The sequence below is a fragment of the Aptenodytes patagonicus genome, chromosome 1, assembly GCF_965638725.1.
Source record: "Aptenodytes patagonicus chromosome 1, bAptPat1.pri.cur, whole genome shotgun sequence".
Classification (NCBI taxonomy): Eukaryota; Metazoa; Chordata; class Aves; order Sphenisciformes; family Spheniscidae; genus Aptenodytes; species Aptenodytes patagonicus.
In genome coordinates this window covers 15,018,603-15,038,138 of record NC_134949.1, presented here as the reverse complement: position 1 = coordinate 15,038,138, position 19,536 = coordinate 15,018,603, and the positions used below count along the sequence as shown (strand labels likewise).

Below are 19,536 nucleotides of genomic sequence, written 5' to 3'. Positions count from 1 at the left end.
TCCAAAATAATGTTAAGTCTGCTTCCAGCTCGGAGTTTCTTTCTTCAGTTGCTCTAAAGATAAGATTCTTCTCCTGAAGTTGCTGTTGCATATCTCAGTGTAGGATGGGGAAAAATCTTCAGATATCTTGACAAATCTTTGTGTTGTATAACTGATACATTACTCTAAAAGACAATTTATATTTGTATAAACTTACACAACCAGAAAGCTGAAGCACTTATTGTGAAGCATGACTGTGTGAAGTTTCCACTGTATAGCAAACTTTAACTACATCAAGGATATAATCTTTGCAGGTTGAATACTGTTGTATTTAGTGCACCAGACCCAAAACGCTGTGGTGGTACTTGGACTGACGTCTATCTTGTGGGCAACTTCTCCTCCTCTGCACAGTTCTTTGTTACACTTGCGGTGTTGGTGTTCCTCTACTGCATTGCTGCCCTTGTGGTATATGTTGGATATAAGCATGTGTATCAGCAAAATAGCAAGTTTCCATTAACTGTAAGTAATACTAAGATATTTCAAAGTTTTTCCTTTGAAACCACAAAAGATGAGAAATACTGCTAACACAAGAATATCTGAATAACTTATGTACATTCAGTAGTTCCAAAAGTTAGATGGAGCATAAACACAAGTATCTCAGACTAGTCACTACAGCACTCAAGCAGAAAAGGGGACCCAAAGCCCTTGAACATCCATGGCATCATTCCTTATGCAGTTATTGAAGCAGAGTGGAATGAAGTTCCACCTTCTCAGGTGAGCAGTGTCTTCACCACAACTTTTGTGTTGTGTATTTGAATATACAATTGTGCCATAAGTGGAACCTCCTCGTCTCTAGGAATTTTCCCTGTGTAGAGCACCTGCTGTGCAGATGCAATTGGCAGAGGGAAATAGTTACTTATCTTGTGAATTTTAGTCACCTTAAATACCAAAGCCCTGATCCTCAGAATGAGAAGTCTCAGAGCATGCCCAGAAACAGACCTAGCAACCTTTCAAGCCAAGTTTTAGCATATCAGCCATCCAGATTTAAATCCTCTACCCTGTCACCCCCACTTTTCTAAACTTTGACTTAAACTTTTATAACAAAGTGCTAGGCATCTGATTTTAGAAACTAATTTCTTAAAAAAGGAAGATTGCTTATGCTTGATAGATGCAAAAGGCATACAGTTTTGTATCTGATTATCAACACAGAATATAACTTGTGTTTGTAACTGCAACATTGTTAATGGCTAAACTTGCTTGTGATCATTAGCACTGATGCAGTTATTTTGATGATATAATTAATACTGTCTCTGCCCTGCTCTCTTATGCACATTCATGCAAATTTTTTTAACCTAATAACGAGTACTTCTCTTCTGTAGGACCTGGCTATCACTGTCATAACAGCCTTTCTGTGGCTGGTCAGTACTTTTGCTTGGGCAAAGGCACTTGCTGACATCAAAATGTCCACAGGGGCCAGCATTATTCCAGGAATTGAATCTTGCAAAGCACCAGGAACAACTTGTCGTTTTGCTTCTGTGACCAGCATGGGAACTCTGAATGTGTCTGTGGTATGTATGCCTTCCACCACAGGGGTACAATAAATGTGTTATAAAATAGCCAAGGCACCTGAGAGCCCTGTTCTACTGATTGCATGCGTTGCTTTGTGTTAAGATTGCTTTATGGGTTATCAGTCTCTCAGGCCCGTTAATACTGTGGTAAAACACCAACCAAATTTTTTTTCTTTAAAAGGAAACTTGTTTCTTCAAAGAAATTAAGAGAAACAACTTGTAGGATCTGTCTCTAGAGCTGTTAGATGCAGCATTTCCAGACACATTTGCATCTCTATTTCTGTTTGTAGCCAAGAGCACCTTAAAATATGTTACTGGGCCACCCAAGTGGTTTGTTGACGCTTCCTGCTCTGTCTTTTGGTGTTGAACCTAGCTTTTTAATCAACTGTGAGCATTTTTACACATCAAGTAGAGGTTCCTTGTAATACAATGATATAAAGCCCATGTTCTTAGAAAGAATTTTTCACAGCAGGGCCAATGAGGCTTATTGTATGATCTTCCTAGTGAATCCTGCTTTTCAAAACTCTGGCTGTTATTCATTGGCCCAGTAATAATTAATCATGTGCTCTGGATGTGCATATGCAGAGGTGCTGAGTGACTGAAAATAATTTGTCTAATTACATGCAAAGGACAGAGTAAGTTGACTATCTGACTTCCAAAGAAGTCTGTTAAAACAGCTTGCAATACTCTAAAGCATGTGGAAATGTCTTGTCCAAATCAAAGGGGTGCCAAAGATAGTGGTTGTTTCTGGCTTGCCTTGAAGTCGTATTCTGATTTAAAAAAAAAAAACACAAATAAAAAACCTTAATCTCACCTTTTTTCTTAACCTACAGGTGTTTGGCTTGCTTAATATGGTTTTATGGGGAGGAAATATTTGGTTTGTATATAAGGACATCAACCTTCACAACCAATCAAACAGAATTTCTTAAAGTCCAGGAATATATCCAACTCAAAGAGGAATATAAAAACAAGATGATACTTTGAAGTGCTTCCACTTTGACATCACACTGCCAAGAGCATGGAGCCCTTAGGATTTATTTCAATAATAATAGATAATACTTCATACAAACTTCTGGTTTGTACTATGGTTTGACATAAGGTCTTGGATACTCCAATTGAAGTGTTTGATTATCTTGAAATATATCTTTTGAAGTTGTGCAGCTTTTTGTTACAGTTTTTGAAGAGCAAAATGTTGAGGTTATCTGGATGCTGACCCTTTCAGGTTCTTGAATTAGCCTCACAGGAGGGATGGGTAAGAAGCAACTGCATTTGGGTTATTACTGCAACTTCTTTAGTTCTAACAAGCCTTGGCTGAAAAATGAAATGTAAATGCAACAAGGACATGTGAAAATGCAGTTCAGCTTCTTCCTATCACTGATACCTTGCAAAAGCTTTGAGTAGAACTCATAGCTCTGTTTAGAGTTGCAGCTGTCACATGTAGGTTTCCAGATATTCCATTCAGATTACTGTATCAAATCTGCTGACAGGCCTGTCTGGAAGGACATTACATCTGTGTTTAATATGTTGTTACTATTTAATGGCTTGGGACAATCTCTGAACAAGAAGATAGCTTATAGTTTCACTAGAAAATCATTTAACAAAGATGAGAGTGTGTATATGTGTGCAATAGATGACTTAAACACTTGAGGGGGGGGGAAGTAAAGCATGGCCCGCAACTCTTACAAATACTGTAGAAATCAAAGCTAATATATTCCAACTGCTAGTGTCTGGGCTCCTATGAATTCCTCTTGAGGTGCATGAACAATGCTTGTGTGTGAAAGGATATAACTGGAGATGTCTGAATAGGACTAAGTCTTCATTGATGTTGTTCAGCTTATTCATTGGGAGCAATATTTGGTTCTTCTCATGTGGACTTCTTTATTAAGATATCTGACACTGTGAATTGCTCAATGTTTTGACAAATCTAAGAAACAAGCTGTTCAGGTTTTTTGGATTTGTTTAAACTGTTTGTGATGAAAATAGACATAATAGCATGTATATAACAATCCTAATTGTTCAGTGTGCCAGAGCTACTAACTTTCTGATAGTATACTTCCAGTCCAAAGTGTATAATAAACTGAGTGTTGCTGAAAGAATGTGCCTTGAGTCCTTACTGCTCTAACAGTGATGCAAATGTCCCAGAAGCTACAAGGCCAATACATGGCTTTAGCTATTGCTGACCTTGCTCATTGAATGAGTTATCTGTGCTACAGAAGGGTTCTTACACTGATGCCTTGAGTTTTTTGTAGAGAGCACTATCTGTCACTCGTGCAGACTAAAGCTGCCTGGTGCTGCCCAGCACTCCTTTCTGTCAGTCCAAAGTGGGGGCTTTTATTACTTGTAACTGTCCAAAATTTCACTTGAATTTTCTTTTGGAAGAGGTAAGAAGTGCAATGTTCAGGTGTCTGCTTCTAAAAGCATGCTCTTCTGTTTCTTCCCTGTTCCTGGATAAGGGATTTGAAAGCAATGAGCTTCTGCTGTTTCCTGTTTAACAATACTAGCTGTGTTACTGCCGCAAGAAGAGAGGCCTGCTTTTTCTCAGTGGTTACTCAAGTACCAAGTATTATCCACCTTACAAAGGCCTCTTGAGGGAAGATAAGAGAAAAGCAGTACGTGGTTCCAACTCTTGCATCAAAAGTGTGGCACTCAAAATCATAATGTAGTCTTCTCAGGACCTTCCCTCTGTGTCCTGGACCTTCTGCAACCCAAGAGGCAATTCTCAGCAGAAGACTGGGGCGTAGGGTTTAGGAAGGACAATATCATTCCTGCATTCAGAAGTGAGATATGAAACCAGTTACTTCTATTATGGGTTAGTTTGGGGTTTTTTTTGATAGCAACATTGGGCTATGGTCCAAAGAGCTGATGAAACTGCCAAATGGTTTTGACAATGCAATGTTTTTTAGCTTCACACTCAAAGGTCTTTTAAGCAGATTGATGTTAACGCAGTGATTGACCCAGCCCTCTCCGCATCCTTGCTTGGGTAGACATTATATGCGAGTGGGCCCAGGCACATGCATTCTTCTAGTAGTCCCGTGCTGTTTGCACTTTCTTTACCATCAAAAAATGGATTATGGCTGGGTAGTCTTCTGTCATCTCAGTGGTCTGAACCGGGTCTTGAAGCTTCACTGGAAGTATTGATGATAAAAGATGAGTGTGATCTTTTCTTTCATCTCTGCTAACAGGCCCTACCCAGCAGAATTGCACTGAGCTATAAATGTAGCGTGATTCTTGTGGAAAGGCTGCGTATATAGCAATTACAATGCTTTGGTGTTAGCTAACATAGAATACAAAGCTTCTATTGAGATTTAAAGTACTGAGTCAGATAGTTGATTATAAATATAAGGAGGTGTTATTTTGAAGTGCTTTTGTGCTAGCTGTTCTCCTTCCTCTCAAGAACCCCTGCTGACAATGACTTTTGTGGTGTCCTTTCTGACCGCTTGCATCAGTTCCGTGTTCCAAATACTAACTTTAAACCTTAAATCTTCATTCCTCCTTGAAGTGAGTTCATGTATTACCTAACGCTGCCCTGAACTGACAGTTGTCACAGAGGGCTTGATTTGTAATGTTATATCTATATCACTATGAATAGTTGGGAAGAGAGGGACAGAGAAGAGTTGCAGAAAGAAAATTACTTTGTTGCTGCACATAGGACTCTTCCTTTCTTTTCTTTTTTTCTTTTTTTGGCAAGTCAAAACTATTGGACCTTCTCTGTTGCTCTCTTCCTAACAGAGTTATAGACACCTGAGATAAAAAGCTCTGTGCTATTTCATCATGGTGAGCTATGATAGGATCACTGGTATAAGGTTATTAAAATCATTATCTACATGTTCTGGTAATTCTATTACTATATTTTAAATTTCAAAGCTAGACCTGAAGCAAACTATTATTTGTCATCTGATCAAAGTTAGCACTGCTTTGAGCAAGAGGTTGAACCAAGTTTTTTTCAGAGGTCCCTTCTTTGTAATGTTCGTGGGGGGTTTTCTTTGTTTTTTTTTTTTTCCTAACACCTGATGGGCCATTGTTTGCTTTTGCCCCCTGTTTTTTTGTCTTTTAGCCAGACGCTCTGTTTGCATCATTGTGCATGCTTATTTTAGGATGAAATACATATTTTACATCTAAAATGTCTATGAATTTTTTTATATTGCCTAAGGAAAAAAAACCCTGCTAATTATAGATTAATAAAGTTTTTCAATCTCAATTCTTTGGGATTTAAGGTTACACATGATGTGGCTAAAACACTTTTTATTAACCTTAATATTTTTAACAAAACTATGTTCCTGTCTATTTAGTATGTGCTTATCTACCAACTGAAGCTCCAGTTCTGTGACAAACTGACCTTGTCACAAATAGCCCTGTTGGAGTCATTGGGATGGCTTAGTTATAAAACGGTAACTGTGTGTATTTTTGCGCACATGAGAGCAGGAATGGATTAGATCAGTATATGCCTCATTGATGGCTAAGCTCTAGCCGACAACTGAAACTGAGTTGGAAAGCTTAGCACACTCTGATTGTTTCAACAAAAACTTAAATTTCATATGCACTCAAAGAGGCATTCCTGTTTTCCATAGGGCTGAAACTTTCTCTTACACGTTTTGTAGATGAAATAAGTGCATCCCATCCCCAGAGTGCTTTCCTTCAGAAGACAGGGAGACCAAATATGGCATGCAGGACTATAGCTGGTAAAATATAGATCAACAGATATGTGTCTATGTTTTGTAGAAATTAAAGCTGCATGTGCGTGTGTTCTACACAGCTAAATGTTAACAGTGTCCTGGCTCTGCAGGCTAAGGTGAGCGTGATGTGTAGTCAACAGCAAGCAAGTTTTTAAAACGGAAAAATAACCATATGTCCCCTTCTGGTTCATTAGGGTAAGACTTGTTTTCCTTCGTAAGGGGGAGGGACTGATACAGAATACTGCTAGCTTTGATGTCTGCTAGAGTCCTGCAGCTGAGATGAAACAGAAAGCATCGTGCAGCAGGAGCAAGCAGCTGCTCTCATTTACCCTGGACAGCTGCAAAGGGCTGAGCAGCCTTTGCCTTTGAATTGACATCACATTCATGCTGGCAGCACCGAAATACTCAGTGTCTTATTTACTCATAAGAGCAGAAAAAAAAAAGACTCTTTGATTTACCAGCTTTATCTTGACTGCACCAGAATCACCATTGCTATCAGGAGATGCAGCACACTTGATCCCTCTGTATTGAGGGAACAAAGGGCCTGGAAATCTGCCAGGCTCTATAGGTAAGGTGTCCTCAGCTGGCAGCAATCTCTCCTGCAGCCATCAATGGAGCAAGCTCATGAAAATCCTCTCGCACTGCATGAATTCTTCTGATAGCAGGCTATAGTTATGCAGCTCTAGCGAGTGAAATGAAGTATGATGCATGGTGCAATACTAGAGAGAAGAATTGTGATCAGAAACCCATGGCAGGAAGAAAGACTGGATGGTGGCAGTGAAGGAAAATGAAGCTGCAGGGTCAATATGGGATAGTAATAGGGAACTCCATGGCAGATAATAGAATCCCATCAGCATTAGCAGGTGTTTAAGGAACCAAGTAACTTGTGGTTTAGGGTGCTGTGACCAGTGATCTGAGGGTCAGGACTGTGTGACAATGCTGAGAAATGTACATACTGGTTGAGTGGTTAAACATTGGAACAGGCTGCCCAGAGAAGTGGTTGAGTCCCCATCCCTGGAAGTATTTAAAAGACGTGTAGATGAGGCGCTTAGGGACGTGGTTTAGTGGGCATGGTGGTGTTGAGTTGATGGTTGGACTCGATGATCTTAGAGGTCTTTTCCAACCTTAATGACTCTATGATTCTATGATACTGTGTGTGCTTACTCCCAGAAGAGTCCCTGCCATGGGAGCTAGCATGGTGTCAGTGGTGGCTGAGAGCTTTGCCACCAACCTGGAGGAGAAGCCATAGGAACTCAAGCCCAAGAGAGATCTGACTGTCAAATCTCCAGAGGCCAGTGCAGGCAGTGCTGAATTGAGTCACTCCGGGATCTGTATCACTATGCCCACTATCACCCCAGTGAGCAAACCCATCTCAAACACAGGCTGGAGCCAGGACACTGAAATGCCAGCTGACAGACCAGCAGTATTAGTAGCTTACATTGTACTAGAGCTAAGCAGTGTTGTGATGTGCAGTGAATTCATCAGGGCTCTGTCTCTGCTTGCACACCTCCTATTGCTAGCAGCAGAAGGTGTGGGTGTGTAGCTCTCACTGAAGGCCAAAAAGAGGATGGGTGCCTTCTTGATGTGAAGAGCTGTAAGACTGTGGGTTCATCACCTGCTTGAGGATACAGGGTAGCTACAGACTGTATTTTCCCCTATGCCCTAGAACTGAGCAGCATGTAAGGCTGGGGAACTTGGCCGTGCTGTGCTGCACCGTGCTGGTTTGGCTGCCTGCCCTGCTGCAAACTCTTGGGGAGCTGGTAGCGTATCTCACTCTTGGAAACTGTCTAAAGATAATCCCTGATGCTTTCACAAATGCCTGACTCTTGAGCAAGTCATGACTGCACATCAGACATTCTGGATCACCCTGGATCATCTACTTCTATTCTTGTGGCAGTATTTAGGAAGTGTTCATTCCTAGCAGATTTGCTGTATAGCCTAAAGCAAAGTTGTTGTCACAAAGTCAGAGGCTGGTTTTTGCTGCTTAGTCACCTTTAAATATTAACCTGAATAATGAAATTATTCAAAAGAATGTTACAGCATAGGAGTGCATTCTTCCCCCCCCCCCCCTTAAATATTAGTGAATGAGGCAGTTTCTTTCAAGGTTAAGATCAAGTCTGTGTATGCTAGCAACAGTTATTCAGAGTTGTATTTTAGAGCCTGACTCAAATGTGGAATTCCCTTTTCTGGCATGTCAGGTGAACCCAGGTGTGCCCTTAATAATACAGCCCTCCTATGGACACTCAGTATTTAGAGCAGGGAAAAAGAAATAAAAATTTCTGACTTGTGTTTTTAGAAGCTTTATTTATACTTTTCACTTGCAACTACCAAAAACTTGCCTGTGCTTGGTAGTACTTTTCTTGTCTGGATATTTCATTCTTCTTCTTGAGTCAGGAAGGCAGCAATATAGAGCTAGGTTGTGCTATCCTTAAAGTATGTGCCCATATGGATGCAGTCAGTTTTGCCCTTCATTTCAGGGCAAGCACTCTAGGGCCTAGAGAAATCTGTGCTGACCCTGACCATATTTTTCTTGCATTCTTTCCTTAAGAAAATCTGCCTCAGCCAGACCCTGTTCTCTGCTATCCATGTCTTCAGTTACTGTTTCACTGTGGATCCTGCTTGGCCAATACAGGAACTTCCCCCTTTTTTTTTCCTCCTGGACCAAACCCATAATACTTGGTAACATTTCAAAATATTTTTCTAGCTGATTCTAGGTAGGTTCCCTCTTGTTCTGCTACACCAGCACTTGTTGCAAATAGTGGGGGTGTATTTGGGCAGCCAGTTCTCATAATCTGTCCCCTGTTCAAGAAACCTGATTGATTGCTGTTGCTGCCAGGAGGGCTGCAGGTACCTGCAGGTGCAGCATCAGCAATGGGTGGTTTGTACTTGGTATTACATCTTGCCAATATCTGAGCAATTCCTCATTTATTCATAAAATGTGCTCTGTCTTTTCTTGGCTTGTGACTTAATGTTAGTGCTGCCAGCTGCATTTTCTTCTTACCTGTCTGTTCAGCAATTTGACTTAACGCAGTCATCAAGGAGGCTGTATACTGATCCTTTACTCACAATCTGAGTAAAAGCTGGTGTTAGCACAAGCTCTAATCAATTTGCCCATTTAATTTCAATTCAAAATTTGAAGTAGTATCTTAAAGGTCCACACTCTAGTCCACAGCTGTGCTTGCTTTCTGTGGCCCAAGACCAGCAGCTATCTGTCCCAAGTCCCTCGGCTCATTTCCTGTCTTGTAAAGCAGCAGTAGTCTTACCTGCTGCACCCCCTGCCTTGGGATGGTAATCTATCTGTTGGTATACATGCTGCTGTTCCCAGCTCCTTTTTCTTTTCCCATTTATACATATCATCCCCTAAATCATCTTCCTCCGGTGACTTCAAATCTAATTCTCCACCACTTTCTGCAGATACAGCAGCTATTTTTAATTTTTGCATCCTGATCTGCTTTTGCAAGCATCTAATTTTAGCTTCACGTTTAATACGATCAGGTTCCCTTGGAGCTCTCCTTTGCTCTAGGGCAAATGGCTGCACTGTGCATGTTAATCCTTCTACTGGATTCTGCCGTTCTCTTCTTCTGTGGCTTTTCTTTTGCTTTTTCTGAACTGAAAATACTGTGTTCCATTATTACCTTTTTGAGCCACTAGACTGTACTACTTTTCAAGTTTCTTAGTATTTTCTTTTAAAACACAGTTTTCAGATCAAAGCAGTTTTCTGCTTTTACTCTGGCTCTATCAGCACAAAATGTTTTAGCTGCTTCCACAACAGTCACAGTAATACAGGAATTTTATCCTCAAATTTCACTTCATAAGCTCTACAATAAGTAGAGAACGATTATTCTATACCATCCCTGGTCCTATGGATTGAAATGAAACATCCCTTCTTCCACAGAGAGGTGCCTGTAGCCTTGAAGATCTTGGGGTTTTTTTTGTTGATTCTTTTGTATTGCTCAGATCTTCAGCTAGAGCAGTTAGTGGCATTTGGGTGGCATTAGTGGCTTGTCAAGGTCACTTCCTGCAGTGACAAAAAGCTTGGTGTCTAGCTAAGAAACAGAAGACTTGGCAAACTGCAAAGGACACACACTAGCTAGCTAATGAAAAAACATTTTTTCTGGGTCCATGCAATATCCTACCCTGAACACAGCAAAAGGAGGCTATGATGCCTTCAGACTGAAATTGAACTATTCTTACACAAGAGTGTTGCATCTCAGGAGCCTTCCCCTGATCAAAGGGGCCAGCATTGCCTTTGGGCGCTTTACTGACCCAGTGTGCTTCTGGAACAAATCATGTTTACACCATGGAAACAGCCTGCAATCCAACCGAACATTTCACTTTGAGCTGGCCAGCAAGGAAGAGATCCCTGATCAGAAGCAGAAGAGGAGAGAAAAGGACACAATATGCTAATAGTGGATCCAAACCAGAAAAAGAGAGAGATACAGTCCTTCAAGCTGCAAAAGCTCAGAGCTGAACTCAGGGTTATCGGAGGTTCCCAGTAGTGACTGTGGCATACAAGGCATCTTCACAACAAGCAATGACCTCAGGCACAGCACCAGCAGTACCCCTGGAGAGGACTCATGCAGAAATGGGCATGGTACTTGTAGGGTCTCTTCCCAGAAGATCATGAATGCAGGTAGATCAAGCAGTTATGGTTAGAGAAGAAAACAGTATGTGCCAGTAGAGGAGATGAGGGTGATTATTTTTAGCTTTAGTTTCCACAGAGACTGTGCATCAAAAGTAATGAGAAAGGACTGGCAGGCACAGGAGGCTGTGAGGTTTGCACTTAGCTCCATGAAGAGCATTTCTAGGATGAAGCTAGACCAAGAAATGAATTTCAGAAATGCATTGCAAAATCAAAAAAGCCAGAAGGCCCATATTACCATCTTGTCCTGAGGCCCTGAAAGCTCTTAATCGAGGAAGTAATTTAATTTTGAACTTCACTGCTTGGCTGTTTTTACATGTGGCCAATATGGGCGCTTCAGAGCTTTTAACCTTGCTGGAAATAGAGCAGGACTTCTGCAAACTTGGAAGATCTCTGCTTTCATCTTCAAGAACCATGAACCTATTCTCCTATGTGCTGTGCAGTTACTTGTATGGATCTACAGCAAGTGTAATAGGCCTTCAGTCTGGAATGACAGAGTTTTACCTGCCATACATCAGCGCTGGTGCCCCAAAATGGGCAGGACTGTGAAGGACCAGTCCCTTCAGGATGAATCCCCTAGGGGACCATTCGATTGCAACCACATGTCATAACCTACAGTTAGCAAAGCTGAAAGGACAGCGAATCTTCCATGCGAGAAGAGCCAGCAGAGTGATTACAGCTGAATTCTGGCTGGATGCACCCTGGGGCTGGCTGCTGCTTTATTTTACTAAGTGGGTAAGTTCATGCTCTTTTAACTCAGGGGGAAAAAGCTTCTGGTTCAGTGATGGGGCAGGACCTCTTCAGGAGCATGTAAGAACACGGTGTTGATTCAGCCCTGGCTGTGTGTGAGGAAATCCCTGGGAGCATCCACTTTTGTCCTGACTTACCTGTCAGAACAGCACTGAAATATTGGCTTGAAACGTCTGTCACTTCAGTTCTTCATTGATCATCTGAGCTGGCTCCCTCATGCCAAGCACGACAGGGATGGGGAGAAGGGATGAAAGGGTATAAGGTACCAGCTGCAGCTTTTCTGGCCTTGAAGGCTACACTAAAGCGGGTTAGCTGTCAGATGTCCCATGGAGACTATCCACCTAGTGCAGACAGCCAGGGAGTGTTACACGAATGCTCTGCTTGCTTCCCCCTTTCCTCTCATCCCTTCCAGAGCTAGTGGAGTAGGTAGGACCTCCGAAACACCACCTGGCATCAGGCAAAGTAGTTGGGCAAATTCCTCACTGAGCTTGATATATTGCTGTTGGACATTGTCAGGACTCTGGGCAGGCTCAGAAGTGCATGCTCAGGCACCTGGAGAGGCTTTTGGGGCAGTGATTGACTGTATGCTCTCACGTCTGTAGGGCCGTTCCAGAGCAAGTACATTAGACAGTTAGCCCTGGTTGCTGGCAGTCAATGGGGAAAGCTCAGCCTCCTCTGTAGATATCAGTGTGGTAATAGCACTTGCATGAAGCAGCAAGACATGGTCAGGCTGGATATTGCAGGGAGGAGCGTTCAAGAAATTCAATGTGAAAATGGATTGGATCCGATTCCTTATGGCTTTGCTGTCCATGGCTGTGCAGAGAAATGCCAGAGCATCCTTCCCCGCCTGATAGTTGCACCCAGTCTGCACGGATATAAGAGAGTAGTCGATGAAGTACAGGAGCATCCATCCTGTGGCTTACATAAGTAGTAAGGAAGGGTTCAATTCAGCGTGGTGAAGGGAAAAGCTCAAAGAAAACAGAAAATAGGGCACTTGATCATTCCAGAAATGACATGGTATGCTCTGCAAGAAAATTAATCCTATAACAGGGTCATCACTTTCTTGATACGTCTACAGTGTTACGGTGTCTTAATGACCTGGCTTTTCTTCCCTTGTTTTTCTCCAATTTACTTGTTCTTTCTGCCTTTGCCCTCCTTCCTGGGCCCCAGCACAGGCCGGCCCCTTCCCTCCTCCTGCCCCTGGGCTGGCGGCCCCCGGGGGGCCGCGCCGCGCCCCCCGCGGGCGGGTACGGATAGATGTACAATTTCGCACCCGGGAGGAAAAGTAGTCTCTCGGCCCGGTTCCCCGCCTCTCCCGCCGGCCGAGCCACCGGGGGTCAGTGTTGCTCCGCTAAAGCTGCGGCAGCGCCGGGCCGCGCTCCGCGGGGCAGCTCGGGGGTAGCGGCCGCGGGGAGGCGGTGGGAGCCCGGAGCTCCGGCTGCCGCGGCGGAGGGCGGGGGGAGGCGGTCCTGTGCCACCACGGCTCTGCTGGCAGCTATGCGAGCTGGCAGGAGCAAGGCTCAGCCTGAGACGTTCGGACACGCCGCAGTCTTCCGTAAAGGAACCCCGTGCCTCAGTTTCCCTGTCTAAAATGCAGTACATCACCTGTCTCCCTCTTCTTCATCAGCAGTGCCCAGAGGCCCTGGTGAGAGTCTTCAGCTGGCTAGTCACTGACCAGATGGCAGAGACCCCTTCTTTGCTATTGCTTTTAGTAATTACAGGAGAGGAGAGATGGCTAGAGCAAGCTGGGATCAGGCCAGCATGGATCAGGATGCTGATGCTTCTCCTTTCCCTGGGTCCTGTGTAGCCAGATGTGCACGTGTTGTCCTGGCAGTCTGCCTGGCCCTTGTCGGATGCCATGCCCAGAGAGCTCTGCCAAGTGTGCAGTTCCGGCAGCTTGCAGGTCCCCCAGCTCTGCTGCCTACACAGACAGGCACCAGCCCGCAGACCCTCCCTGAGGTTCATTTGCACTTGGATATGCACAGCCCCTCTGGAAACAGTCAGCTGTCACGGCTCACTGGCACGCAGGGCGCCGTGGGGTGAGCCCGGTGCAGACACCCGGGCAGGGCAGGCTGTGCTGGGCACAGTGGGGCTAATCCAGGCAGGTCCTGTGCCAACATGGCGCTGCTGCTCCTATCTGCATGGCCCCAGCTAGTATCTGCAGGAAGGAATTGAAAATCAGACACAACTGCATGGCTGGACCAAGCCTTGCCTTGCCCATGTCATTTGTCAACTGTTTTTTTCAAGCCTGGGAAGTTAAGCAAGGACCTTGCCTCAAAATCAAATCCCAGGGGGTCTATTGACCTGCAGCAGCTGGAGTTTGGTACCAGGGAACTGCAGAGCAGTGGCATCCTTGAATAACATTCAGAGTAAGATCTATTCATCTATTTTGTTTTCAAGTGTGTCTTTCACTCAATAATATGGAGCTTGCTGCAGAAACTCGCTGAAGCTGGTATTTGTCTTCTTCAATCTCCTGGCCAGGCCCATGCTTTTCTACTTGGCTGCTTTGAAGGACATAATGTGCTTCCAGATGCAGAATGACCCCAAAGGCAGGTCCCAGAAAACAGCCTGCAGACCTCAGAGCACTAATAAAGCATGGGTGGTGCCCCATCTCCTCCTGGGATCTGAGCACGCAGCAGCAGAGCCGGGCTGACCTCTGTGCTCAGCTCCCTGCTGATTTTCAGCTTCTTTGGGCACTGGTGCAGTAGCACAGACCTGTCCTCACCTGAACAACCTGGGCTGAGACTCAGCTGATCTACATTTGCGTGTGTGGTACGTAGGCATTGATATCTGATCTAGTCAGCCAGAAAGAGCTGCTTTTATAGGGCACAGTTCATCTGATCTGTTCTTAGGCAGATGTCTGCTTTGCAATAAGTCACCCCCAAAGTGTCTCTTTCTCCCCAGTGACTACACGGGGAGCTTGCAGCAACTAGCTCAGACAAGGCAAGTGCGGGTGAAGCCCAGCAGGCGCCAAGCCTGTGTTCAGCCTTTCAGCTGGAACCTTGCAAAAGGCCTATTGTGGTTGGGGATCTCAGACAACTGATCAGCCAGGGCATGTGCAATATGCAGTTGTGGCTGCTTGCTGTTAAAATGTTATTTCCATTATGGTGTTGCAATCTGGGTCTCATAAAATAACCTAGCAGCTAGATTCTTTGCTCAGGAGAAGGAGGATCGTTCCCCTTGTCTGAGCCCCCTTCTCTGAGGGGGTCCAAGCCCCCTGTCCTGCTCCTAGTGAGCAGTCACGAAGTGGCAGCCTCCTGGGCAGACATTCTCCATCTCTGCAGCTGAAACTGTTCTCCTGTGTAGGTCTCTTGGAGACCATGAACAAGTACAGCATCAGCACTTTTACATACCTTGATATAAATGAAGTTATATGGCCAGAAGCTGAGACTTCTGATGTTTATTGCAAGAGCTATTTATAATACCAACATGAAAGGAGAGCATTTATGCGTTAGAAGTACATTCACTCTGCAGAAAAGCACCAAAAATCAGTAATATGATCACACATAAACTACTGGGGGAACTAGACCCAGTCAGGAAAAGTGACCTGTGTTCTTTCATAATCACTCTTGAAACTTTCAGAGTGATGTTAATCCAAAGGTCTCAAAGCACTTCAGAGATGTGTAATAGGTGGAGACACAGCAATCAAAAGCTGTGGCAGCATTCACACTGATTTTTGTAGACTTTGGATAAAATTAATGTCTAACGTGTAACAGGCAGCTGGATGTCAGGAACTGTTGCCCCCAGCCACTCTGCTTGAACCACCAGGCGCCTTTCTTCCTCTTCTAGTCTCACCTTATTGGTGTCATCGCTCTAAAATAAATGGCACCGAAGTCCATACCGTGTAACTATATGCACAGAGACTAACAGAGCTGTTGAAGACTAGAGAGGCTGTTCCCATCATGTAGTCTGACCCTCTACAGCACACAGCAGCCGTTCTTGACTTCTGAAGTCTTCAAATGATGGAAAGGCCTCACAGTCTTAGCTAATTGTTCCAATAATTAAATGCTTTTATTGTCTAGAGCCTGCACTTAATCCTTGCTCTCAGTCCATCTAGTGTCAGTTTTCAACACTGAATCTGTGTTCTCAGACACTTCTGAATGAAAAAAGCACAAAAGCTGATTTAGCAATTAGATGGTTTCCAACATTTAAAGCTGTACTGCACAGCATAAATATTAAAATCTGTATTTTATGAAGCGATATATGTTTCTTTTACATATATTCAAAGTATCTTTTCATATATTGTTCCATACAATATGCAATAAGTGTACATCTAGGTCAGTCAGTTCTGTCTTCTCTGCTTTTGCCCTACCAAAGACAGGTGAAAGAAATGAATGGCTGTGCTTCAGTGCAGTGAGACCCGAATTCATTCTTGATTCCTTCACAGGGAGGAAAGTCAATAGGCATAGGGGCAGTTGATAGGAAAATTGTGCTGCTTTTGCATAAAGCTGATGCTCCAATAAAGCCTTGTTATTCCTTGATTTTGTAGATCCCGAGCAAGGAAAGTGGTTTTGTGCATGGCCAAAATAAGGTCTTACAGTGAAGATCAGGATGAAGAATTAGTTGGAGCTGGAGGCCAGCATTGCATGTATTGAAGCAACAGTGTGAGTAAGGAAGGACGTAGTTGTGCTTTATGGTCAGCACACTTGTTTCCCCATGCAGCAAGTCGCATGGGACTCACAAGACGCCTTATCTTGCCTGAACCTGCCCCCAAAAGGCCAAGTACACCAGCTAAACTCACCTCAACTGGACAGAGGCATCCTGGGCAGTGTTAGCTCTTAAATCTGGCAGCTCTTAGATCCATGGTGCCTCTTTGTAGAGCTGTCAGTTGTTCAGAGGTTAGAGTATATGAGCACCACTATGAGGGTAGTTGCTTTTCACCCAGCTGTTGGCCAGCTGGGAGAGACTACAGCACCAGCAGTGTTGGCCATGGCAATGTGTTTGCATACATGGATGTTCAGAGCATGCTGTGATACCGTGTTACACTGCTGTTGGGGTTTTTTTTCCTGAGAAGGAAGGAAAGAAGTTTGTGCAGTTCAGCAGCAGGAACAGTAGTAAAGAAAGATGAGTTTTCATCCATCTCTTTCCAGGTTTCCTGGCTAAAACTACAGCTTGTCTCTGCCTCCCCTTAAAAAAAGGTAATTATCTCTTAATCACAAAAGTAGAATGAGAGAAATTGAGGAAGCAGAGCGGCTGCCCTAGAGAAATGCCCAGGAAAATAAATACAAAAGCCTGTGTGTCTTCCTGTCATGAAAACAATGCAGCTAACTTCTTCAGGTAACGAAGACTTAATGTTTGTAGGTGCCAGGCGTGCCTGAGGGTAGCTTGGTGTCAGAGTGATAGAAAGGTCAGAGTTACAGCAGTACTACCAGTTACCACAGAATTTCTCTATGTCACTGGAAAACCACCTGCAGAGAAATAGAATATATCGTATTTACAGCAAACTAATGCAAACAATGGTGGGTTGGAGCTCTGAATGTGTGGCTGGCCCTGTTGGTGCTGGAGAGTCAAACAACACTATAACAACCGCCACAGACACAGTAAACTGATAACACGCTCAGAGGGGATAAATTACTCTTTCCTATCTCTATCATTGTGGCGTTCATGGCACGCTGGGTTTCTGATTGCACAAGGAAATGGCATTTGACTGAAGACATTTGGTGTTTGTAAGGGAAGTTGTTCCTGAGCCAAACCACTCCTTTGGAGCACAGCAAAGAGTCGCAGCACCGTGACGGGTGGTTTTGTAAAACATAGGATCCTCAGTGAAATTACCCTGGGCCTCTCCATCCAGGTCCTCCGTTGTACGACAAAAAACCAATGTATGTGACAGATTGGATAAAATCTTCACTGACTGTCCCTGCTCAACTTAAACCAAGTATTTTCTTTTGCCACCTGATAGCAGTCCCTTGCCGCCAGAAGAACTTTTTGTAATCAGGAAAGAAAAGAAGCCAAGACATGGAGTATTAAGTAATCATTTATAATTCATTTTCTTCAGATTAAAATAATTTTCTGAAATCTTGTAGGGTTTGCTTGTTTTATATCAGGTTCTTAGACAGCACTTACATTACACATGCCCACACTCAGAAAAGATTATTTCACCCCATGTGTTTACTGTCATTATTCTTTTGAGTGTGTTCCACTTGATTCTGTAAAACATTAAATACGCCAGAGGAAATACCAAAGGTGAAGATCTTGAATGCTGCTAGTGTTACAAAAGATAAATAGGCTGAAAGCGTTGACATGACAGCCTGAGATACCATAACAAGCTGTGGGTTTTCTCCACTCCAAAACTGCTTTCAAGCCATGGTCTTTTCTACAGCAAGATGGGAGGGCGAGGAAGGGCTGAAATAAAATACTGAATGAGAAGAAAATATTTTTGGCTTTTACCAGCAAACTTTTCAAGCCTGATGTGCTTTTCACCCATTCTGCTGCTCAGCAGAGTCAGGAGAACCCATTCACTGGTGAGGAAGTATGTCCATGTGTACGCTGCCCTCCCCAAAGGCAGTCAGAGGATATGGCCGTGTCAGTTTGGGGGTGCAGAGCTCTTCCAGACAGAAACTGCCAATGCCTGTAGCCCAGGGGTAGCAGATGCTTCTGTCTGTGACTCTGCTTTCGTTTCCTCTTCTCCCCCTTTCACGTCCTTCCCTTCTCTCCCACTCTTACCTGCACCTGCCAAAAGTAAGTCCGGCTTCATCCTGCCTTTGGGTCCAGTTTATGCAGCAATGGCCACCTTATGTTTTGCAGCTGAGATATATAGAGAGAAAATCACATCTGATTCTTTGGCTGTTCAGAGCAGGGTTTGTTTGGGAGGCGCCTTGGAGTCTCATGCACTCTGCTTTAAGGCTGGCTTAATGGCAACACAGTGTTCATTTTGGAAGAGGAGGTCAGTATCTGCCTTGGGGGGCTGGTGAGGATAACCCCCTGTCCTCAGACTCCTCTTTCTGCTTTTGTAATCTCAGCCCATCCTGGCCTGATGTTTCTGATTGCCGTGCCAAGGGCTTGGCAGCTGCTTTTGTCTCTGCAGTCGGCTCTTTCCTCTTCTCTGAAGGCTTTTTTTGGCTTGGTGCCTCTACTCTGTCTCTCCCTTGGCCACTATCGTCTGTGGCACTAGATGTTACCTGCACAGCCGGCTCCAGTTGAAGGGAGCTCTTCTTCCACCTCCGGGCCCCTGACCATGTATTGAATTCATACATTTTGCCAGTAACTTGCAAGGAAAAAAAGCAACCGATTAAAATCATTCCTGCTTTAGCAGATTAAGACATGACAGTTCTCCTCAGGATGGGGTTGAAATGAGAAACGTGAAGCACCTGGAAAATCAGCTGAGTTGGGGAGGTAGCCCCGAGAGGGAAAGCCTCATTTCTGCAAGCAAGTGTGGGGGACCTGGGTGTCGTGGTGGCCGCTCAGGGGAGATGCTATTCTATCAGTATAAAAACTGGCTCTGCAGTTCGGGGAATAGGAATATTCAAAACATTCCTATTCCAAAAAAAGGACCTTCTTATCATCCTATACCTCTATCCAAGTTACGGCTACCATGGGTTAACGTGGGCAGTGTAACAAACACATCCATAGTCCTTAGCTGTTAGCACTAACTCTCCCAAAACTTTTGCCTTTGGCCATGCTGAGCAAGGCCATTGTATATGTTTGTGCCTATTTTTTCAAGTAGAGTTGCCTACCTGAGGTGGCAAAACCTGCTAGGAGCACAATATGCTACATACATCTTCCAGACCATGTCAGGTTGTCTAGGTTGACCCAAGATTTGGAGATCTGGGATCCCCAATGAGTTTTGGCTGTATGCATTGCTTCTCCATTTGCACAAAATACTTTCCTCCAGGCTTGCTGTGCACATTGTCATTAATAGAGTGAAATATTATATATTTTCCATTTGTGCAAGTACATGCTTCCCTCATATATATAAAATATTGTT

At 43.9% G+C, this 19,536-nt stretch overlaps 2 protein-coding genes across 3 annotated transcripts in view; one reads left to right on the top strand and one right to left on the bottom strand.

Moving 5' to 3' along the window:
* Positions 1-19,536, top strand: part of SYPL1 (synaptophysin like 1) — a 55,923-nt gene that overhangs the window by 11,014 nt on the left and 25,373 nt on the right. Inside the window, exons 3-5 of one of the 2 annotated variants that reach the window (XM_076328582.1) lie at positions 294-498; positions 1,359-1,547; positions 2,381-3,493. In XM_076328582.1, coding sequence (XP_076184697.1) covers positions 294-498; positions 1,359-1,547; positions 2,381-2,476 — 490 coding nt within the window. In that variant the 3' untranslated portion in view covers positions 2,477-3,493. Of the gene's footprint in view, positions 1-293; positions 499-1,358; positions 1,548-2,380; positions 3,494-19,536 lie in introns of those variants that run through there. The other variant, XM_076328577.1, reaches the window with a different exon arrangement.
* Positions 18,239-19,536, bottom strand: part of CDHR3 (cadherin related family member 3) — a 39,908-nt gene continuing 38,610 nt past the window's right edge. Inside the window, exon 19 of the mRNA XM_076328571.1 lies at positions 18,239-18,816. Coding sequence (XP_076184686.1) covers positions 18,497-18,816 — 320 coding nt within the window. The 3' untranslated portion in view covers positions 18,239-18,496. The remainder of the gene's footprint in view (positions 18,817-19,536) is intronic.